General features: G+C 42.9%; 2 protein-coding genes across 4 annotated transcripts in view; one reads left to right on the top strand and one right to left on the bottom strand.

The window, feature by feature from the left end:
- The first annotated feature begins 385 nt into the window (after nt 1-385).
- SPC25 (SPC25 component of NDC80 kinetochore complex) lies at nt 386-8,270 on the top strand. Of its 2 annotated transcripts, none has more exons than XM_074967501.1 (8): nt 386-504; nt 1,770-1,835; nt 2,599-2,756; nt 2,838-2,903; nt 3,879-4,025; nt 5,235-5,339; nt 6,090-6,188; nt 8,034-8,270. In XM_074967501.1, the coding sequence occupies exons 1-8, from the start codon at nt 401-403 to the stop codon at nt 8,156-8,158; spliced, it is 870 nt and encodes a 289-aa protein (XP_074823602.1). In that variant the 5' UTR covers nt 386-400; the 3' UTR covers nt 8,159-8,270. The 2 variants fall into 2 exon arrangements, with proteins under 2 accessions (XP_074823602.1, XP_074823603.1); XM_074967502.1 differs by having other exon boundaries at nt 481-601; nt 8,034-8,269.
- A 1,051-nt stretch (nt 8,271-9,321) lies between these two features.
- The window catches only part of NOSTRIN (nitric oxide synthase trafficking), a 30,134-nt gene continuing 15,625 nt past the window's right edge, over nt 9,322-23,830 (bottom strand). The window contains exons 5-11 of one of the 2 annotated variants that reach the window (XM_074967504.1): nt 23,570-23,695; nt 19,953-20,051; nt 19,740-19,840; nt 15,035-15,224; nt 14,333-14,441; nt 12,784-13,400; nt 9,322-9,940 (exon numbers count right to left, since the gene is read on the bottom strand). Coding sequence is in view for 1 of the 2 variants with exons in the window: in XM_074967503.1 (XP_074823604.1) it covers nt 19,751-19,840; nt 19,953-20,051; nt 23,570-23,695 (315 nt within the window). In the remaining variant the exon portion in view is untranslated. Of the gene's footprint in view, nt 9,941-12,783; nt 13,401-14,332; nt 14,442-14,479; nt 15,225-19,739; nt 19,841-19,952; nt 20,052-23,569; nt 23,696-23,830 lie in introns of those variants that run through there. The other variant, XM_074967503.1, reaches the window with a different exon arrangement.

The following is a 23,830-nucleotide window of genomic DNA, read 5'->3' as shown; positions in this document are numbered from 1 at the left end:
CCAAGGGGGCAGCCTGGCTGACGGCTGACTGGAGCAGCCAGCGCTCCCCCGTGCAGGGGCTGTGCACAAACTGAGCTGCACGGGCCCAGCGACCCGCTGATGACACAGGGACGCTAGAAACACGGGCCGTCCACGACCCCACCCTCGGGCGGCGGCTGCCGCAGAGCCCGAACGCCGCATCGCAGCCAGCAGCGCGCCCCCTCAGCCGGCTCTTTTTTACGGTCGCTCGGCGGGCGGGAGACTGGTGGGCGGGGATGCTGGAGGCGCTCGGTCCGCGGCCCCGCCCCGATTGCCGTCGCTCCCTTCCCACACTTACCGTTTGACAACGGACCACATTTCCCATCATGCTCCGCGCCGCTCCACCAATAGCGAGGGAGCTTCTTTGCCGGCTGCGGCAGGAATGGACCAGTCGTTGCGTGCGCTGTTGCTGGGCGCCGGGGGGGCCAATCAGAGAGCGGTCTTGGTGGCGGCGGCGGGAGGGCGGTTACGGTTCAAACGCTGCCGGTGAGTGTTGGGGATCTGCGCGGGGTGCTCCCCGGGCGGCCAAGCCGCGCCCCGCCCCCGGGGCTGAGGAGAAGGGGGCGCAGGGCCCGGGGCAGAGGTACGCTAGGAGACAGCCCGGGTGCTGCTTTCACTGAGTTAGCGTCCTGGGCTCGAAAGCGTGACCCGCTTTGAACGTAGCTTGCGGGGTACAGTAAACACGGGCGCATCCTGGAGCCTTTCCATAGTCCGCCGTCTCCCACCGCGCGGGGGTAGGAGAATCGGCTAGAAATCCCCTCCCCTTCTCAAGCTCGGCGGCTCGTGCTACTGCTTGTTTGCTAGGTAACCAGGCTTAAAGGCCCAGCTCCTCAAAGGCGTCTAGGCACCTAACTCCCATTGATGTCGATGGAAGTTAGGCACCCAAATGCTTCTGAGGAGCTGGCCCAAAGTAACTGCCAGCTGCGTGGCACCGGCATTTATAACTGCTGCTGTTGGACCTACAGCATGTTACAGCTGGACAGTATTACGTCTATATGAACTGTCTATATGAACGCTCAAAGGCTGTATAAAAATCAGGAAAATTGGCTTTTGTGAGAACCCAAATAAGGGAATAGTAGCAGAGCACCCTTATGGTGCAAAGCATCAGCCATGAAATGTTTTTTAGGCTGAAAAATTAAAGGTGGCATTATGGGGTTTCACATTAACCTGAAAAATCAGTCTGGAATCTGAAAGTCAAGCAGGGCTCTCTCTGGCTTCTGCATTGCCAACAATAGAGATTCTGCAACCTGATTTAGGTCACCCTTCTGTTAATAGTGTGATACAGCTTCAGGAGAGTAAGCTATGTTGTCTTTTCAGTGCAGTCCAGGTAGGAATAAAACGTTAATTCAGCAAAGGCTTCTGCACTGTGCTGACTTCCAGTGAAGGCACTGGGAGGACACAGTGCACAGCTTTAAATACCTAAGCTTGCAAGATCAAGGCATTAGCAAAATAAACAGAAATGAAAATGGATACATACAAGAAATGTCTGCTGAGGAGGTGTAGCCACCAATCCTTTATAGTAATTCTCAGAATAGAACTGCCGGCAGACTGAACAGTCTTGCCTTTTTTTTTTTTTTTCCTTCTCATTGTTCTTTCAGGCTACACAAAATCTGTTTAATTATGTGTACAGCATCATTAGTATAATGCATGCATTAATATTTACAGTAATGCATAATTATATCTGTGCAATATATTTTGGTACATTGTCGTGTTTAATAGATGTTTCAAATGTAAATAACTCTCTTTTTAAGGGAAAATTACTCAGTCCATAATAAGGACTTACTCCTGGATGGGCCTGGGGAGAAGGTGACTATAAGGTAACAGCAACCTGAAGCCATGTGAAAAATTGTCTCAAATGTTTATTTTAGGATTACAGTACGCTACCCAGATAAAAAAACTTGTAGGAATTCTCCCTACTCCCATGATTGTTACCAGTTCAATATGTAGCAGCCATTTCAAAACATTCTCTACTTTTAGACCATAGTTAAATCTTCCTACCGGATAGTATTTAATAATCTGATTCTTATTCTGGAAGGGAAAAATTTTTTGCTTTTTTCCACAGACAACTTTTCTCCCCTGTCTAAAATATGTTTAGTTCAGTTCAAAATGAGCTAGCAGGTGTAGTTTCCCCTCTTTACTTGAGTGGAATACAGTATTTGGAGGTTGGGGGAAAAACTACATGCACAGTAATATGTCATCACATTTCAGTATATCTTCTATTCTTCTGCTCAATATGTGTATGATAAAACATCAGAACAGGAAGTAAACATGATGTTGCATCCTTGGTTTTGAGATAGACAGTTTTAGAGCTATTTATATTCATAATCATGTTCTGAATAGAGTAAACTGATCTAGACAGCACATCACTTGTAATATGGCAAATATAAGTAGTAGTAAGTTCTGTTGTATGCTGTAACATAACTGTTTAAAAGTAACTAATAGAGCTTTCAAAAACATACAAGAAGAACAGCACTTAAAGTTTCAACAGCAATCAGTATTGGGGAGAATAAATCTCTTTATTAATCTATAACAGCTCAGATTGTCGTGTCTGATCGTGTTGTGCTTTTATGTTTGCTATAGCACTATGTCCCAGATAAAAACAGAAGATGAACTGATCCTTTTTGAAAAAGAGATCAAAGAATTTTGGACGAAATTCAAAAGCATTTGTGGTAGTGAACACATCAACCAGACTCTGGGACTAAGAGAATCATGCAAGGAGTCCATAAAAGCACTTTCAGGTACAATAGTCATGAGTTTACATAGCTAATTTATTTTTAACTCTGTCTTCAGTTGATTTAAAATAAATGTCTTTATTACAGAGAAGTGGTCCAAGAAGTTAAAAGAAGGGGATCTAATGACTGACAAAATTCTGGAGTACAGAAATGGTATGGTATTGGCTCATATTTATAACTTCTAAAATGAACTAAATGTGTTCTGCCAGAACAAAACACTTCAGCTTAAAATGGTTCAGTTAAAAGTGAACTGCAAAGCCAAAATGAAGATGGTGTTAGACCAGGATTTCTGGTCAAAATGCTTTCATTAACAGAATAGGTGATGTTCTTCAAACCCAGAAATGCCAAAATCTAGTTAAAAGATCTGTCTTGTATAGCACTGAGTGATTTTGCCACTTAATAAGAAATGAATAAAGGAGAGTCTTGCAAAGCTCAAGAAAACATACCAGTTGTGGTACAAAGTCAGTTTACTGTGATAAGAAAACAAAAAAAATTACTTATCTGTCAAAGTTTACTTGTGCAGTAGAGTTTTGCAAGGCTAATAACTTATTTCTGGGCTAACTGCCTCTCACATCCTGATTAGTGGGCAAGGTCACCTTGTAAATCTAGGATTAATTCACTCATTTTAGCTTTGCAAGTCACTGTAAAAAGTTAGGGATAAAAAAATCACAATGTAACTAGCAGTAGGTAGTCTACTGTTACAGATAGATCTCTTGACACAAAATGAGTAATGATAGGACCACTGCACACTTTTAAAGTGACAACATGCCAAGTTGCACTTTTGAACAGCGAGGAGATGCCAGAGGGCCTGCATTTAGAAGTTATTCTGTGCTTTCCTTCTAAGCACGTAAACGGTTCAGAATCATTTTTGTTTGTACGTGATGCTCACAGTAGGACGACTGCCTCTTACACACAAGAATGCAGACTTCTCTGTCTCGGTGAAATAACTTATGCACATGTGTTTTTGTAGCACTTTGAGCATAACTTTACTCACATGAGTAATCTTAGATTTTTTGAGGGAACCATTTGTGCATAGGGCTATGCACATGTACAAAAGTATGTGCAGAATCAGGGACTTATTTAACCAAGGCTAGCCGTAAATATTCAAGTTTTTTCTTTTCCTCACAGAGATCCTCCAGCAGAACATATGCATTGAAGAAAAGCAAGAAGACTTAACTGAAATGAATTCCAAAATAAAGCATGAAGAAGAACAAAAGAGAGACCTTATTGATCGTATCCAAGAGCTCAAGGAAGAGTTGACAAGAAAAAAGGAAAGTAAGTTGTAAAATTGAATGAACATGAAAACACTCCAAGACTTTTAGAATGCGAAGTCTTCTAAAGAGTATACTGGTGGCTTTGCAATAGGTGTTTCCACCGCTGTAGCTGTGCAAATCTTTGTAGTTAGCATGTCGATATTGTAATGCTTGTACAGTATAGACAATAGTGGCTTAGGATGTAGAGATAATGTGGTGCTTAGTTTGAATAGCTGTATATAAATCAGAGGTGGGCAAACTATGGCCCACAGGCCACATCCGGCCCACAGGACCGTCCTGCCCAGCCCTTGAGCTCCCGGCCGGGGTGGCTAGCCCCCGGCTCCGCCTCTCACCTGCTGTCCCTGCTCTGCTGCAACCTCTCACTGTGCTGCTAGCACTCTGGGTGGCGGGGCTGTGAGCTCCTGCCGGGCAGCGCAGCTGTGAGAGCCGCCGGCCTGCCTTGGCGCTCTAGACTGCGCAGTGGTATAGCTGGCTGTCCTGGTGCTCTGAGCGGCATGGTAAGGGGGCGGGGGGGGTTGGATAAGGGGCAGGAGGTCCCAGGGGGCAGTCAGGGGATAGGGGGCGGTTGGTTAGGCATGGGAGTCCTGGGGGCCTGTCAGGGTGTGGATAGGGGTCGGGGCAGTTAGGGGACAGGGAGAAGGGGGGGTTGGATGGGGCGGTCAGGGGACAAGGAGCAGGGAGGGTTGGATGGGTCGGGTGTTCTGAGGGGGGCAGTAGGAGGGAGGGAGGGAGGGAGGGGATGGGGACCAGGCTGTTTAGGGAGGCACAGCCTTCCTTACCCGGCCCTCCACACAGTTTCGGAACCTCAATGTGGCCCTCAGGCCAAAAAGTTTGCCCACCCTGATATAAATGGTCACTTATCAGTGGAGCACTGAATAAAAAACCTAAAATCCTGTAACTCCTCATTCTAACAAGCTATATTTTCATAACTGGCAACTACATGAATAATGCTTTGAATGGCAAAATATACTTTAAAGCATTTATTTGATTCTTAAAATAGCATTCATAATATTAACCAAATAACCACATGCTAGAGTGTGTAAATAATTAGTGCTACTCAGATTTAAATGAATAGAAATGGGGTAGTTGTCATGAGTAGGGAGATTTAACAAAGGAAGGACACTTGCTTTTAATAGACTTATTTTGAAGGATTTTCCAGTGTTCTAAAATTTGTTTGAAAATGCTTTACTCTTGCTTTGACACTTTTTAGTTATATCTGCTAAAAACAAGGCCACCAAAGAGCGGCTGGAAAGACTGAGTAAGTCTAAAGAACTGTTTGAAGAGCGGCTGGGACTAGAAATACGCAGAATTTATGGTAAGTTTCCAAGTGCATGTGTGTTCAATTATTTACCCTAGTCATACCCCTGGTAAGTTGGCAAAATACCATCACCCTCACACACGAGACAAATGGGGTAGATTTTTTTTTTTTAAATTGTGCTTGCACATAGGAAAAGTACTGTAGTATTTACATGGTTTTGAGTGTGACTTATCCACACTTGTGCTAATAGTCCATCTGAGCAGTGTGTTGCTGATTTGTTTGCTGCAAAGCAATAGAAATCCTTTCTTGCTGTTCTGTATGGCTATAAAGCAATAAAAATGTCTGCTACTGCCATAGGAACGCTTCTGACTTGACAGAGGTGAAATAAGACACATAGCTATGAAAGTTTCGGATAAACTAATCTCAATTTATAATGACTAAAATCTTTAAAGTTTGGTACAAATAAAGATTTTGGACTGTATAAATGCATCTTTTAATGTAATAAAAAATCCAACATTAATTTTGTTTTGGGCACTCATTGGACCTATACTCAACTGTCAAGTAGTTTAAAGGGATACTCAAATAATTTAAGCCCAAAAGTTGGGTTTCCCTTTTTACAAAAAGGAGAAGTCTAGGTTTATTGTACTTTTTATTGTTAGCGCAAGAATATCTTTTACTAACTGAAATTTAACTAAAAAGAAGAGGAGTACTTGTGGCACCTTAGAGACTAACAAATTTGTGGATGCCACTGAGCGTCCTATGCGAAGTTCGTGATTTTATTCAATTCTATTTCTGCCTTTGCTTTAGATGAACAGTTGCAGTTTATATTTCGATGTATTGACCACAAAGATCCTGACAAGCCATACACGTTTACTCTCTCTATAAATGAACAGGGAGACTATGAAGGTATGTGTAGATATTAAAAGAGACTGTATTTTATTTAAAGTGGTTTTTGAACCAATCTCACGTGAGAAGTGCACGTGCACACACAGAGGGGCAGCAAGTTCCATACCGAACAGTTCAGTCTTTAGAATGCTACAGATGAAGCTCTGTCCCAACGAGCACTGTAATTGAAGCCGTCCCTTGGCAGTCTCCTCCCAGCCATTGCGGTGCCTTTCTGAAACAGACCACACTTCAAGCTCTTTATCAGCCCTTACGCTAGGAACTGGCGGGGGCAAGAGTAGTTGGGAACTGGCAGCAGAGGGTAGCAAGGTTCAAAAAGTGGGCTAGCCAGGGCTAATAAGAACTGTTTCCAATTTAGATCTGGACCTGGCCCTACTTTCAAGGTGCCAGAAACCCTTCCACCAATGCCCACAAAACCTTCTCCAAAACCTTACAAAACTGGCCAGTCTAAGAGTTAGAACTAGTTTATTAGAAAATAGAAAGCCAAGTTCTGTCCTAACTTCTATGCAAACCCACTGCCATCAATGAATTTGGCCCAGGGTACCCATCTGGAAAACATCACTTTAAACAAATGGGATTTCAGAAGAAAAAGTAGGATGTGCTCAAGTAATTAAATCGCCACGCAGATGCACAAGAGGGCTCAATTAAGGTTGCACAAGCAACCTTAATTCTGGCATTTCCTAACTTTTGAATGCTTGACTTTGTAACTTTTAAACATTCTTTTAACGATAAGATAAATACACGACTGTTTCCCCCTCCCACCTTTGTGTATATAAAGTGCTGGCCTTGAGATATTAAGCAAAGAAATGGCTAGGGGGAAAAGCTGAGAAAAGAGAATTAAGTGAAGCATGAAGGAAGGAGATGCAAAAGATAGGGAAGGCATGTGAGTGACCATCTCAGTTTTTTTCACCTTAGAATTTTTTGGGGATGCCAACACTCCCAATCTGTACTTTTGGGAGCCCATTAACCAACAACACAACTTTATTTCCTACTGCTAAGAAATCAAAATTTGTGCATTAAATGGGAGAGACACTAAAAATAGGGAACTCACTCATGCCTCTCTGAACGTTTCCATGTACCACTCAAATTCAGACCGCATTAATGATCCTTTCCTTCCACCATAACCCACACGCACTAAGGAAATACACCTTTTAGGAGCTGCTGTTCAACTTATTGCTCTCTTACTACAGGAATTTCTTGAACGTAATTTTCACAATAGAAACCCTATTATTCCTCTGAAATTAATGCATCAGAGAGCAATGATGAGGGACATCTATTTTTACTATTTCAGGGAGAAACTATACTCTAATCCCCAGGGTCTCTTAATCTTTCTCTCTTCCCCCACCACTCGATTTGTCTGAAAACTGATGGTGCTCAGCAGTAACCAGTGGTCAGAACATGCTGCAGCTTTTGAGTCAGGGTAGGCAGCGTTGTGACAATAACTTGAGTAGCAGTAACAGCAATGCCACAAGGGGAAGGTCTGGGCATGACAGAATAATATTATGTGCTCTCAGACAAGGTGCTGTTTTCTTCTTGGCTGAAAGTCAGCCCATGGATTTTTAGGCTTAAAATAGACAAATCGAGCACATGCAAAGTTACAGAAAATGGTTAGATTACTATGACACTAAAAGCAGTGAAAGGGTAAGAGACCCTTAATATTATGAATGAAAATGCATCTCAGCTGGCATATAGCTGTTACCTGACTCATTAAATGAAAAATTCAAGTCACACATTGTGCAATAATTGACTCAATTTTGTTTTTGGGGAAGGAATACTTGACTAGGAAGTATCACAGCATGCTTCACTGGTCTTGGAAATAAAAATTGTTTTCTAATTGTTTCCTTCTAGTGACAAGCAGCTCTCCTCCTCTGGACTGTATAGCAGAACTCCAGCTAAAAGTGAGAGAAACCAACAACTTTGCTGCATTTGTTGCCAACATCAGAAAAGCTTTTACAGCTTTGTCTTATAAGTAATCTGCAACTATATGTAAAACTGGCTTCATACCTCTCTTCCTGTCTCTGTGTGCATTCCCTGCTCTTCCTTTTTGTATTAACATAACAGTGGAGTGAAAGGAAATATTAAATGTATGTTTTTAATATTCCATTTTCTAAATAAAGAAAAATGGTGAAATGTTTTAGTCTCTTTATCAGCCAGATGTATTTTTGGTAACTCATTTAAACAATTGAAGCAAATATTTCTTCAGTCCACTGTCTCCGCACATGTAACTGTGGACTGGCTGTCAATCCAGTCACTAAACTTGTAACTCAAAAGAAAGCCAACACATCTTCAAGGAAATAAGACCAAAGCAATCCAATAGGCCAGTGGTTCTCAAAGCCGGTCCGCTGCTTGTTCAGGGAAAGCCCCTGGTGCGCTGGACCGGTTTCCTTACCTGCTGCATCCGCAGGTTCAGCTGATCGCGGCTCCCACTGGCCGCAATTCGCTGCTCCAGGCCAATGGGGGATGCAGGAAGGGCGGCCAGCACGTCCCTTGGCCCGCTTCCCGTAGCCCCCTTTGGCCTGGAGCCGCGAAACGCGGCCAGTGGGAGCTGCAATCAGCGAAACCTGCAGATGCGGTAGGTAAGGAAACCGGTCCGGCCTGCCAGGGGCTTTCTCTGAACGTTTACCTGCCGCATCTGCAGGTTTGGCTGATTGCAGCTCCCACTGGCCGCGTTTCGCGGCTCCAGGCCAATGGGGGCTACGGGAAGTGGGCCAAGGGACGTGCTGGCCGCCCTTCCTGCCCATTAGCCTGGAACAGCAAACTGCGGCCAGTGGGAGCCGCGATCAGCTGAACCTGCGGATGCAGCAGGTCAGGAAACCGGTCCAGCGCACCAAGGGCTTTCCGTGAACAAGCGGCAGACCGGCTTTGAGAACTACTGCAATAGGCTATGCTAAATTTACCCTCAAAGGATTTGACTCCTGCATTTAAAAGCTTCCAAAAGAATCAGGGTACCACATTAATAGAGGTATTTCTATTCATTCAAAAACTTAGCCCAAGAGTAAAGTAGCAATCACTTTGTTTGTTAATAAAGGCTTACAATAATAGAAACAATCACACTCCGGCTCTACCATCAGTGGAGAGAAATGTGCCAGTACATTTGGTTCAACAAAAGACTGAAGGCAAACTCAAGCAACACTGGGCAGATTTCACTTCTGATATGTATCACATTGGCAAGGAGAAGACCTTGATTATTTAACAAACTGAACAATTTAAAGAAATATGATTTTTAGGCATCTCAGTGATCTTAATTATTTTCTTATGCTTCTGAGGATGTTTCATCTGTGGAAGTAGGGAACTCTTCCACATATGTAGCAGGAAAGAGAACTGTTTCTCTCTGTTAGGGTCCCATACCACCATCCATTATTATCCTTCTGGTGAATGATGATAATGTATTTTTATTTATTCATTCAACTGGATTTATACATGTATATTGTGCCATTTCTGCATTGACCCTTGTTTAATACTTCTCTCTTCCCCTGCCTCCTTTATAGCACAGTCTAATTAAGTTTAAACGTCTCTGGTGGCTAGTTTAAGACGGAATTAAAACTGGATGACAAACCACGCTTACCTCAGCATTATATCATGGCCCTATTCTCCATTGCACTCAGTCTCATTCCTCAAACTAGCATTGCAGCTGAAACAGCATTTGGAAAAAACAGGAAGATGTTAATTACCTTTTTGCAAACTTAGCTCATCATCGATTTTAGTTTGATAGTCATATAAAGCCTTGCAGATCCCATTTGCTGGATTGCTGTCCCCTGGTTGTGTAAAAGTCATTAGAATACAATCACTAACAGCACAAGTAAAGCAGGATGAAATAAAGAGGTCTTGTGTAATAATAAATAGTTTCTTAAAGTTCAATTTTATAGGCCTATGGCCAAAGGTATTTAGGTACTTACTTACAAATGCAGACAGGCAGCTAGTGGGATCTTCCTATCGATTTTAATTTGTTATAGGTGTCTCGGCACTTCTGAATATCCAAGTGGGGGCCTGTCCGCATTATTAGGCATCTCAATACCTCTTAAAAATCTGGCTCTTAATAACTAGCGTGTCATTAAATGTATGCAGGTGGAAACTATTATCTGTTTTGATAGTGAAAAGGCACAAACCTAATTTTTGGAACATGGTTATAGCTGAGAGAACATTCTGAGAACTATTTCAGTTATCTCAGTTAAAGCTAGAAGATTAGGTTGTGGAGTGTCCAAGTAAGTGAAACCCAAATGAGGATCTGATCAGACTCCTAATCAATGTTGATGGAAGTTGGATTAGGTTCAAACTATTGTGGGACCCCACAGAACTGTGAACCCTCTAACAAGGTGAACAGAGTGCACTGGGCCTAGAGAGGAGGTTCCTCCATCCCTCCCCTTTTCCCATACTACCCTCTGACTTCTAGAAGACTCTTCTGGCAGAAGACTGGAATTTCTGAGCCGTTAACCACCATGGCAAACTTTTTTGGATTATTGTAGGACACTAGCATGACCAAAGGCTATCCCTATACTGATATGTCTGTGGCTAGGAATTTGGCATTACTATAATAAAGGACTACAAGTTGCCCATTGTTAAATCCACACACATATATTATCTTTAGCATAATTTATCTGTAATACAGTTCCCAGAAAACCTAATTGGGGAGTGATTCCTTTTGGCACATACCAATTGTCTTAACACAGATCATTAAAAGACATTGTGTTGGCTGGTTTAGGCCCTAAAATCAGGTCTCTTTAAAAAGTGTTTTACAAAACTAAATCAATGGAAATGTTTACTGACTTAATTAAGGTGAATTGACTTATGTCAATTTACACATACACACTGGTAATTTTTTAAATTAACTATTGCAGCATTATGACAGTGTATGAGAACCAGACTGTGAAGCTGTATTTTCACGGTCCATGTTGAGCAACATGTGTAATCTAAAATAATAGCATAAATGCTGAAAAGTTAAATTACATTTGCAAAATCTTTGTTTTTAAAAGCTAAGGGCCTCATCCTGCAAACACTGCCGTTCTTAGCACATGGGGAAAAGGGATCATGTCCTGACATTCACCTGTCTCTCTCCTACAGAAGGGGAGCTCAATGTCTTCCACAGCATTATACTTGCCCTCTCCTTCCACCCACCCAAATTCCTGCAAAGGGTACAACTGCAATGGAAACATATGGCCTCTGCAAGGAACCCCTGTGATTGTGAGGTTTCTGGACTGGGCCCACTGCCTACTCCAGAGGGGACACATCCCATCCATCCCAATAGAACGACGTGGGTAGGAATTCTGCGAGGATTCCCTGCAGAGTTTTCCTCCATGTTTTGCTGTGGGAGTGGTGATCCATTCAATAGAACTACTCTTTTAGTAAGTGTTATGCACAATGGTAAGTGTTGGTAGCATCAGGTCCTAAACTGTTATCAGTAATATGCATAAGGAAATGTAATTGTTTTTAAAAATTTTAAGCCACTGTGGCCATTTAAAATGCATGTTAACTTAGCTAACAATGCCACTTGAGTACACAAAAATGGAGTACTGGAGGAGCCCAGTGATGTGGACACTGTCATTTGTGATATGCCATTCACCACAGTGCTTCAGCTGAAAGTACCAGTTCTGAATGTATATCCTGTGTTTCATCTGTGTCCAAGAGTAGAAGACCTTTTACTGCCTTACGCTTTTCTAGTCACTTACGCATGTGCAAAGTGAATGTAAAGTAATATCAAGTCAGAATGGTGATGATTTAATCCCATTTGGCAGTGGAGAACTAGAATCCTATGTGCTGACCCAAGAATCAAGTGTGGAGTTACTTGGCAGAAATCTTGAGTTATTCACCGGCCCACTGGCAGCCCCTCTGCTCGAGGTGCGCTCAAATCGTTTCATTTTAACACAGCAAGAGATGAGGACAAAACTATGTGCACAGTCCTGTTGGTGATATTTAAAAAATAAATATTAAGGAAATAATGAGAGCACTTTCTTATTATTTATCATCTACAGCCTTTTGTGCCCATCTTGAGAGGTTTTTTTAAGTTTCTTTAGAGATTTTCATAAAGCTCAAGAAACATTTTAGAAATAGATTGAGTTATTTGCAACCCCATAGCGTTCTGTGGTTTCTGCCACTGTACTACAGTCTGAATTCTACATTTAGCTAAAAGCTTCTAATATTTCTAACACAGAAGCTCACAGGAAGACCCCCATTAGGCCTGCCCCTGACATTTGATCTGTGGTGGTGGACTTCTGTGCCTGTACAGAGCCCCTTTGCCTTCAGTGAGAGTTCACCCCAGACGTATGGTCTGTCTGCAATGCCTGGGACAGACTTAGGGACTGACGCCTTGGTGCTGCAGTATTACTAACAAACATTTAGCTGGCTCAGATAAAATCAGAACACTTTGGCTAGCTCTACTGGCAAGGGCAAGCCCAGAGCATTGTTGTTAATAATCTGAGCTACATCAAGTCAGTGATATAGAAAGGAAAATGGAATAGCCTTTTACTGACAATGATAACAGATAGTACATCAACTTCTGCTGCACCAAGCATAGAACAAGTAATCGCCTGTAGAAGGGTTAAAGTACATGCTACGCAAAGTAGTAGAAAAGTGGTCATGACACTGATTACATTATCTGCTTTACCTTCTCTTTCCAGTTGGAGATACAGTCGCTCCAGGGATGTGTGGGCTTACGCTTCTGCTTAGTTCTGCAACTACTGTGGATAGTTTGCAGCTGTTTGCTCGCAAAAGGCTTGTTTTTAGACTTGTCTGCAGGCAAGTGGTTACAGTAAATATTAATGAAGTGACCTCATATTACAAGGTATCTTGATGAAAATATCAAAGGCAGTTTTTTTCTAAGAGAGAAAATCACCCTCTCAATTGGTTGTACAGGTCTACTCTTACTCTGAGCCATTAAAAAGTGTCTTTCCTCTTCCTTTCTCTCCTATTTCATTCATCTGTCAAACACTGGCTTTAATTCTGGATACTCATTATTCAGATCTCTAATTCTTGGACTCTGGTACTCTTACACTAAACACCAGTTGGTTCGGTCAAGAATTTATAACTAAAACTGGAGCCTAAATTAGCATTGAGTCAAACCTAGCCATAGCCAGGTTTTCAAAATGAAGTGCTGCAGTCATTAAAAATGCTACGTTTAAAATAAGAATGTACCTGCTCCAGGAGCACAGCCGTGTCTTTCTGGTTCTTTACATCTGAAAATCAGGGGGTCTCTGTGTATGTTTTGCACATACATGCACAGACCTGAAAAGTATCAAAGAAACTGACAGGCGTGTGAAGGACTTCTTGGGTCATCTAGTCCACATTGGCTAATACTTTACCCTGTTACTGTCATATTCACCCTAAAATTTCCCATTCCTTAATCTCATCCTATTACTCCCATTTATATGCCATTGTGTTCCACTCTCAATATTTTCTCCCTCCTTCATATGTAAACTTTTCTGACACTCGTAGACTTATTCTCTACCAACCCCAATAATCCTGTAGCCACACTTTAACTTTTGATCTTTTCTTTCAAGTCAGTCTGTCTAGCCATTTGCTATTTTTGCTGTCCTTTTGTAAATGGTCTCAGATGTAGCTATGTGCTACTGTTCCCAGAACTGGGGCTGTTGATAGGACCAGCCTGGGCTCAGCTTGGTAAGTTTGGTCAGGGTGTCCAGGCAGCATTCAGTGTGTACAATGTTCCCAATGGAAAGGGGAGATGGTTGGAATACTGGTGTGCTCCGGTGATCCCTGGCTGCCCAAAAGGGCATTTGGGGCCATGGCAGCTGGCTGCAACTTTAGAACAGACCTGTGGTTACTTTAATTTGTGCTGGAACCAATTCAACCCCGAGACAGCCCCAAGATCGGGGGGGGGGGGGGGGGGCGCGGGGGTGCAATAGCGGCGTGAAACTTTTAAAGCGATTTTTTTTTGGTACCCAATATAAAGATGAACTAGTGGCTCCAAAGTTAAGATTGCAGTGACATAGTCTGTTGCTGTCCTGTGTTTTTGTTCACTTTCACTTGCTTACTATGTTTTGGAATAAAAAATGACACTCTTTCTGTGTTACACCCAAAGTGCGCATGGAGTATTCTCATTTACCACTTGCAATTCCCCTTACATGAGGCACTGTGATGGGGCCCATAATTTATTACAATCCATTAAGACATTCAGTGCAATAGCAACAGACAAGAACCTTCTTTTTCCTGTGCTGCCTTGTTTAGATCCTTCTGCAATCGCAGCACTTTTGCTTTGATTGAAGCTTTTTGTCTTGCTTTATCCATTCCATTTGTAAAATCTTCCTCCTTTACAGAAAACATTTGGATGTGCAGCTCAGATGACATAGGAAACACCACATTGTAGAAATAAGACCCCTATTAAAACCTTCACTGGAGATGCTGGGATTGAATTTTATGAAGAGAAACAAGCGCAAGTTCAGAACAAAGAAGGAGGTCTCAGTAATACTTGATATTAGGAGACTGCCACCCAAAGCAGCTTTAGTTTGCTGAGGGGGTTGGCCCAGTAAATTAGGTACAAGAAAGATGCCAGGGTTAACTGAAATGCTGTGTGTACAAACTTGCAGGTTTATGATATAACAAGATAACTAATCTGAACAGCAAACTGTTGATGGCCATGAGTTTGGTTTGGAACTATGTCTGATAGAGTCTCTACAGTGATCAGTCAGTTCTGGATGCGTGATTTTATTTCCTGACGATCACTTACCAGAATTTCCCCTGAAATATCTTGTGTGTGAAAACCAAGTTTTATAGCAAGGAAGCACAGCAGAACATTTTCAAGAATATCCAAAGAGGGCTAACTGAGGCCTCAATCCTTCAAGTTGGTGGGGTCAGCACAGGTTCAGAAGTCCATCTAGGAGGACTAAAACATGGTTACTTACTGTAACAGTTGTTCTTTGAGATGTGATGCAGACATGTATTCCATGTAGGTGCGCACGCGCCCAGTTCACTGGAGCTGGAGAACTTTGCCTAGCAGTACCTGGAGGGGTGGTGTTCTCATCTCATGGCCTTAGCTCCTCCCCTGGCCATACCAGGGTGGCACTGCCCGGACCCTGGTCAATTCCTTCACACCTAGGAGTTAAAGCAAAAGGACAAATGAAAAGTATATAGCAATAAAGATTGTCTTTTAATTATTCACTTCTGTTTCTAAGGCAGGTATGACAATGGCTTAGAGGAGAGGTGCACATCTGTGAGAGGGAGGATATCATATCTCATACTGATACGTTTGAGCCTCTTCTATAAACTCAAGGCTGGCGTGTAGGAAGACACCTCTTCTACAGAAGAAACAGGGCCCCTTTCATTCCCATGGTCTGTTCTCAACTTTGAGATAAAGCCCCCAATTATAATTTCCACCTGGCTTCTTGCTGACCAAGCTTATCTTAGCAAAAAACAAGGCTGTCCTTTGTTTGTTCTGCTTCTTAGCTAATATTGTTCACTATTTGCTAGGCCTCTGTCTTCTTGACCAAACTTTGGATTTTGGGCTTGTAAAAAGAGCTGACACAGTCTGTATATCAGGTGGTAACATAAACAGCATATGGATTTTAGCCCTTCAGTTACAATACAGAATTGCATTTTCTTCTTTGAGTAGATGCAGCCATGTATTCATGTAGGTGACTCACAAGTGGTACCCGCAGGAGGAGTCTGTTTAAACAAGGACTGCAGGGCTGCTCTTCCAAAGTGTGCACCATGCAGCATCCACACGGAGATGCAGGGAGCTGAGTGTTGGGTGGAAAACTTGACCATAATGCTGAGTCAGGAGGTCAGGATGAAGAGGAAGGGATGTGGGAGGTCAGATTGATAACACAAGGAGGTCAGAGAACCAGCATTGTCTCAGCCAGGCTGGGGTAATGAGAATGAGTTTGGCCTGGTCCAATTTCAGCTTGAGAATGACCTGCGGGATGATTGGAAAAGGAGGAAACCCAAACAGAAGCGTCAATTCCCAGCTTAAGTGAAAAGCATCAGTCAGGGAGCCCTGGATTGAGGCTCCCTATGGGAGCAAAACAGCCAGCATTTCTTCTAGTCTCTGGTGGCAAACAGGTCAATTGTTGGGATGCCTCTTAGTTAAAAAATGGACTGTAGGATGCTTGATGTCAGATCTGCACTGTCCACTGCCATAAAGAGTCCAAGATCAGCAGGGGACGTCAGACCAGACTGTCCAAGGGATGGCGATTCAGTCAATAGACTGAGTTTAGCCACATCTGAAGAGGCTGTAGGCACAGCTTGGCAAATTGGACTACTTGTGTGCAGGCAGATTTATGACCTAACAACTTCAAACATACTTGGACTGTGCTTAAGGGCTGAGACTGCGGCTCCAGACAAAGGTGGTGAATCAGTCAGTCGGCAGAAATGCTGTCAAAATCACAGAGTCTGTCAGGGCCTCAATGCACTCAATTCTTTGAATTGGGACCAAAGTCGACTTCCCGCTGTTCAGGATGAGACCCAGATGATTGAGTAAGTGTAGCATGACAGACAACATGAGCATGAACATGAGAGACTTCTTCTCTGGACTTGCCTCTCAGTAACTCACCATCCAGATATGAGAAGATATGAAGTCTCTTCTTTCTGAGGTATGCTGCTACCACAATCATGAATTTGGTAAAAAACCCGAGGAGCCGAAGAGAGACCAAAGGGGAGCATGGTGTACTGATAGTGCTGGTCCGCCACAACAAACTGAAGAAACCCTCTGTGGTTTGGGAGAATTGCTACATGAAGATAAGTGTCCTGAAGCTCCAGGGCAGCAAACCAGCCCTTGGGATTTAACACAGGGCGGATAGTTGCTAGAGCGACCATCCAGAATCTTGTGTATCTGATGTATTTGTTGAGGTTGCAAAGGCTGAGAATAGGTTTCAACCCCCCCCCTTGGGATTGGAAACCAGAAAATACCAGAAGCAGAATCCCTGACTCTGATGCAGCAGGAGAACCTCCTCTACAGCTCCCAAAGCTAGTAGGGACTGAACATGCTTGAGGAGCAATGTCTCGTGAGAGGGGTCCCTGAAGAGGGATAGGGTAGGAGAGTGGGAAGAAAGGATGGAGAGAAGCTGTATAGTATAACCTGATCTAATGGTGTTTCGGATCCTGTTGTCCATGGCAATCGAGTCCCAACCACTAAAAATGAGCTAGCCTGTCCCTGAATAGGGGGGACAGAGCTGGAGAGGTCACAACTGGATCACTGCTCTGGACACAGAAGTTAAAATGGGCTCCTGCCAGATGCTGGGCGAGGGTAGGCCAGCTGGCTGAATCCAGAAGCAGAGGATCTCTGCCTCTGGGATCTATGATCCTTCCTGGGGTAATCCGGTTGCCTCACAGGAAAGGAGATCTGGCTGGAGAAGTGCTGCAGATGGTATTGCTGTTGCTACTGCTGACAGTGATAGTGGTGTCTCTGTATCATTTAAGTATAAACTCTCAAGGAGTGCAAAGTGGCCCGGGAATCCTAAGACACAACTACAACTATATACAAGAAACAAGTCTCTAGTAACTAAGACAGAATATATGAAGTGAAAGAACACCATACAGAGCTCCTACTCCAGCCATGGACAGTGAGAAGAAGCTGATGGGGGGTTGGGATGGTGCCACCCTTATATGGCCAGGGGAAGGGCTAAGGCCAAAAGATGCGAACACCGTCCCAATAGGTATGGCTAGGCCAAGTTCTCCGGCTCTAGTGTGTTGGGCGCACTCACACATACATGGAATACGTGGCTGCATCTACTTGAAGTTCAGGGCCTGATCCTGAGTGGAGGTGAGCACTCCCAGCATCAAAGGCAAAGCTAATGGGAGCTTCAAGTGCTCACCCCAGTTCTAAAGGGGGCCCCAAATACAAATACATTATAAGAGTGACTTTCATACTATGGGCTGTTCCTTAATACCCCTTTCCAAGTTCACATTTTAAGATAATTTGAAGGAAAGAGGAATGACTATATGACTAATTCAAACAATATGAATTCAGTGTAGCCAAACACAACAGTAATAATATTTTGCATTTATATGGAGTTTTTCATTAGCGATCTAGAAACACTTTACAAATATGAATTTGGCCTCACTACTAACCTGTAGCATAGATAATTATTAGAGTAAGTATTGCAAAATATCCTCAGGAGGCAATGGGTAGGGCACAACAGACAGCAGATTTCAGCTGCCCACTTAGGGCATATTCTCAGCCTTAACATGGGCCAGGATCCTCAGTACCGGAGGACTCCTCTTGTTCTACCCACTAGGTATGGAATGTCCAGAAGTCCTTTGGGATTTATTGGCAAACATTTTCCGGCACCAGGAGTAGAGAAGCTCAGGGATTTAATATATAAACAAGCATTTCAACATGCCATTATGCAGGCTATTATTTTGAGATCTGCTCCCCCTCTGTTTAGATTGCATATGCATAATAGCAATCCCAGCATAAAGGAATGTTCTCATGACAGACTAAACTTTCCAGCGTATGTAGCAAACTCTTTGCCTGGCAAACTGCTAGAGCAAACTGCGTTGCTTGCATTGCCAGAATTCATCTATTCTATATGAAGTTCAAGGGAATATGTGGTAAGTGACAGTAACAGTGTCATTACGATGTCTGAATAATTCTCCTCATTATGCACAGAGATGCACCCATATAGCTAGGGATAAGTTAACCAGGGGTTTGGCCTCCCATTATATTAAATTCATGTAGTATTAAATTCTTTGTGAAGCCTTCCCTTGAGGGCAGACGCAGCCTTAGTATATGTCTGTGCAGAGCATGGCACAGTGGAGCCCCAACTTGGCTTGGCACTGCTGTAATACCAGTAAAAAACAGCAGCAGCAAACATTTCATTGTGTCATACTGTTGAACTGCAGCGTCGCTGCATGATGCCCGGGTGTCAGTGTCATGACGCAGCAGCCTTACGGAGGATCCGCAATCAAAAAAGACTTCTCATCAAAAAAGAAATGAGGGAAAACTGCCTGACCTGGGAGAAAGGAGATGGCAGAGACAGCATCACAGATCAGAAATGGGCACTAGCGACAAAGGGACATAGGGTAAGACCCCAGAGTGTGAAGCCATGCCCAGGGTGGACTGTACCACCTTTGACAGATACCTAGGGGGTTTGTCTCTTTTTCAAACTTGGGCAGAACTTGCATAGCTTGTCGTGTCAACTAAATCCTACTGAACTGAACTGAGAATGATAATATTGCAGCATCAGTGGGTGTTGCCATTGTGCTGCGATATCACATTGAGTTACACAGGCACAGGAGCACAATATATTATCTTGTGAAAACTTCATTCCTCATCCTTTTTTGTGGCCCCTAAATATACTTCCCCAGGGACCTTCATTCTCCTAATTCATGCCTGCAAGTAACTGCAGCGATGTTAATTAGATTAACCCTTTATGAAACAATTTTGAAAAAATCACTTGCTACTTTTTATCTAGCTTTAAGGGTCCAGCTTATGAACAGAATTGTTAATAAAATGCTCAGCTTTTGGGGTTTACACTTGCACTTTTACTTCTCATTTTCAATCTAGTTTTCTTTATGCTAGCATTCAGGTACTGGAATGAAAGAAAGAACAGGTGGTAACAACAGAATAATAGATCACAAGCAAAGCTGCCTTCTTTGTTCTGTACTTACATAATAATCCATTAATAAGAACTCAGATTTGGTTTCAGGAGAGGACACTGACATTTTTTCCAGTCCTTTTCAGCATCCACCTGGCTTACGGCACTATGAATCTGTGTGTGACACGAGAATAATGGCAGAGGATGGGACACCAGTTCAGAATCAGGAACTGCAACAGTGTCAGGGAATTTATATAGGAAACTAAAAATCTTAGGAACTACCTACTGCGATCAAGTTTTGTCCAAAATGGGAAAGGTGCTGGTTATAAGTATTTAGGATAGTGCACAGAAGCTGCAATCTTTCCTTCTCCAGGTCTAGAATACTCTGAAAAAAGGATGCCAGCAGTCAGTGGCAGCAAACAAATCAGTGACCACACCTTAGGGACAGCCAACCAAAGATTAAATGTTCTGTTGATAGAACAGATCAGATCTTTGGTACAGCTGCTTCAGGAGCCATTCTTCCCCTGCACCTTAAATCTATATAGCTCCTTTTGTTCCAAAGTGCCTTCCACCTTTACACAGAGCCCCACTGATAATGCAGTCATTTCCAGGCTGGAGGACAAAAAACACTGGCAGCATTGTGCAAAAAAGCAATGGGAAAAGTTGTGGCCTTAGGGCAAACCCTTTACTCCTATGAAAAATGCCATGGGGGTATTTAGTGTCCATATATAGCACCTCAGATTTGATAGGCTGATCTCACTCACGTGCCTATACACACATACACCCAGGTCTCACTGATCTTCCTCAGAAAGGAGAAGGGATGAATAGACTGTACTGGAATTTAAACCTCTAAGTCCAGGGAGCCTAAGGGCAAAAGTTAACTCATGATGTAAGTAGACACAATGCCATTGACTTCAGTGGATTTGTGCCTCCTTACAGCCAGGTCTAATTTGACCCTAGAAGTTTGAACTCCAGATCTGAGACCACCAAGTCATCCCTCCAGCTATGATAACAGTATTTTGTAAGCTTTTAGTTTTGAGGCACCAAGGACCGTCTCCTTTCTGTACACATGCAACTCCCATTAAAGTTCACCAGCATCCCAATATACTAACATCACCATGTTTGGTACTACTGTCAACATAGCTTTGCCAAAGCTAATCATAAGCCAGAAGCTGCTTGCTCGTTATGAGACTGCATGATTCATATTCCTCTGCAGTCTTATGCCTGCCCCTCAGTTAACACTGAACATCAGTCTATGACGCTCAGTTCCCAGCATCCTAGCTGCACTCCTCTGGTTACTGGGTGGCCTGGTGTCTCAAATGCCATTCTTTCTGATGCAGGGACATTCTAAGAGCTGCCTATAAGGTATGCCTACACTGCACTTAAAAACCCGTGACTGGCCTGTGACTCGGGTTCATGGGGCTTGGGCTAAGGAGCTGTTTAACTGCTGTGTACACATTTGGGCTCGAGCTGGAGCCTAGGCTCTAGGACCCTGAGAACTGGGAGTGTCGCACAGCTCGGACTAAAGGAAGTACTTCTTCACACACACTCAGTCAACCAGGGGAACTCGTTACCAGGGGACATTGTGAAGGCCAAAAGTATAACTGGGTTCAAAAAAGAATTAGATAAATTCATGAAGCATAGGTCCATCAATGGCAATTTGCCAAGATGGTCCGGGGTGCAGCCCCATGCTCAGGTGGTCCCTAAACCTCTGATGGCCAGATGCTGGGACTGGACCACAGGGAATGGGTCACTTGATAATTGCTCTGTTCTGCTCATTCCCTCTGAAGATCTGGCATTGACCACTATCAGAAAACAGGATACTGGACTAGATGGACCATTGGCCTGACCCAGTATGGTGATTCTTGTGTTCTTATGAAAAACACTGAATGGTCTGGAACAATTCTGAGTATGTAATAAATACTGTACCTCTCACTGGCCAGGGTAATGTTTAATAGGCTTTAATTAGATTTGAGAGTAATCATTAAAGTGATCTATGTCTACTTGTGAAAAGAGGTTGGCATAAGTTTATGGCTAATTCAGTTGTGCAGAGGGGAAATCCATAGCACATTTAATGAACACTTATTTCCGATTACCTTTTTGGTCAAACTGTAAACTAAGCTACAAGAAAAGTCATTTTAGTAGACAGCCAGGAGCGTACAGAGCTATAGTCCAATGGCCTGAGCACAGGTCTAGGAGCTATGAACTCTCAAGCAGTGTCTCTGGCACCCACTGCTTTGTGACTGGAAGCAAGTCACTTAACCTCCCTGCCTCAGTTTCCCCATTTGTAAAATAGCGATAACGATGACAACTTGTAGGGGTTCGATCATGATATGTACTTATTGTATCTCACACTAGTTTTTTGAGGATTAATTAGTCAAGCGGCCAAATTCATCTGTAGTGTAACTCAGCATAGTGTCTACAGTGGGGATCCGCCAGGGATGAAGTTGGCTCAATGTGTCTAAAGCATTCCAAAAATGAAAAGTGCTGTATTTGTGCTACTCCAATGCACTCAGCTTCACACAAACACCACAAACAGGACACTCACTCTAAAACAGCAAACAGAGGGTAGACAGCAGTTTAGACCATTTGCCATGGAAAAGGCTTTTAAAGATAAAAGTATAAAGTGCAAAGGTAGCGTCAATCAATAGGACAAGTTTGGGCTTGCACTGCCAAAGTCCTGCCTCCCATGCTCAGTATTAGTTTTGGCTGCTTTACAATCTTCCACAATAAGCTGCATCGCTGCTAGCGTGCACCTCTCCCTTCCTGCTACCACTGCCAGCTTCATATGGAGAATCAATGAGGAAATTTCTTCTACACAGATTCAGGTTCTGCATAAGCAGAGAAGGTGCCCTTGAACACTGCCATAGCTCAGTTCACCGAATATTTTATAGTCTAGCACACAGACTGAACTACTCCACCAGAGGTCAGTCTGTGATGTGTTTAATGTTAAAACAAGAATAACTACACTAGACGGGATACAGCAGAGTGAATTCAACGGGCTGCCTCCCTTTCCATGCCAACTTTTATTTCTGTCCCCTTGAGTTTCTGATGGGGAACCAAGTGCATATGTCAATTCACACGTACAACCGGATAATTGACAATAGGCTCCAAGATTATCTCCACTTAATTAGCTCATAATTGTAAGCTAAAGACTTACCCTCCGATTTCCCATTGACTAGCGTTATGAGAGTGTATGATATTAAAGACCGTGTCATTATGCCAATGAGGCAGATAAGAGACGTATGTGAAGGGAGATACAGAGAAAGGGGAAAGATAAGGAGAGGGCAAAAGAATGAAGCATCTTTCTCTCTGAATTTCCTAAAACTGCACTGCAAGAGAACCTGAGGAAATTTTATAAAGGCAAAAAGTACAAGCCTCTTGACCTATGGCTGAAGAAGACTTGCGCCATGCGCCGCAGATTAAATAAGTACGAAGAAAGTCTGAAGACCAAAAAACAGCAGCGAAAAGAGCGCCTGTACCCTGTCTGGAAGTTTGCTGTTAAGGCATAAACCCTTTGCATACCATGGATCTGTCAATTATATTGGCTAGCTTTTTCTCATTAAACATCTAGTTTTGTTTGGAAAAAAACAAAAAAACCCACATTCCCTTACTGCAGTATTTGGGGCTGTTTCTGAGGCAGTATGAAACAATGATACTTCAGAGAAAGGAGTAAAACCAGGGTTGTCTTATTCCTTCACAAATACCAAATACTAATTTTCACAATGAATATTCAGACACTAATTATCTTATTTATATTGGTGTAAATCAGGAGTATCTGTATTGAAGTAAATGGATTTACATTGGTGTGAAACTGGCATGAGATCAGAATCAGGCCCACAGCCTTTGGAAAAATCTCAGATAGAGACAGAACCACAACAGAAAGGAAACAAAATTACTTGCCTGGTAGCTATTTTCTAACGCTGTCTCCCAAGTCAGTCTAGTTTCGTAGCCAGATATATTTTTTTGAAAATAATCTTCATCTTCCTTTGTCATTTTTGTTGCTGATTTTTCTAGCCTTCTGAGCAACTAAGGTAAAAATATAAATGTATATTTATAATCATAAATATTAAGGCAAACACAAAAGAGATTTTACACATGAATATAATATTCTATTTCCTTCATTCACTTAAGACATAAACCGTGAGCCTGATTCTGATCTCT

The sequence above is a fragment of the Natator depressus genome, chromosome 11 (genome assembly GCF_965152275.1).
Source record: "Natator depressus isolate rNatDep1 chromosome 11, rNatDep2.hap1, whole genome shotgun sequence".
Taxonomy (NCBI): Eukaryota; Metazoa; Chordata; order Testudines; family Cheloniidae; genus Natator; species Natator depressus.
This window is presented reverse-complemented; position numbering and strand designations above follow the sequence as displayed.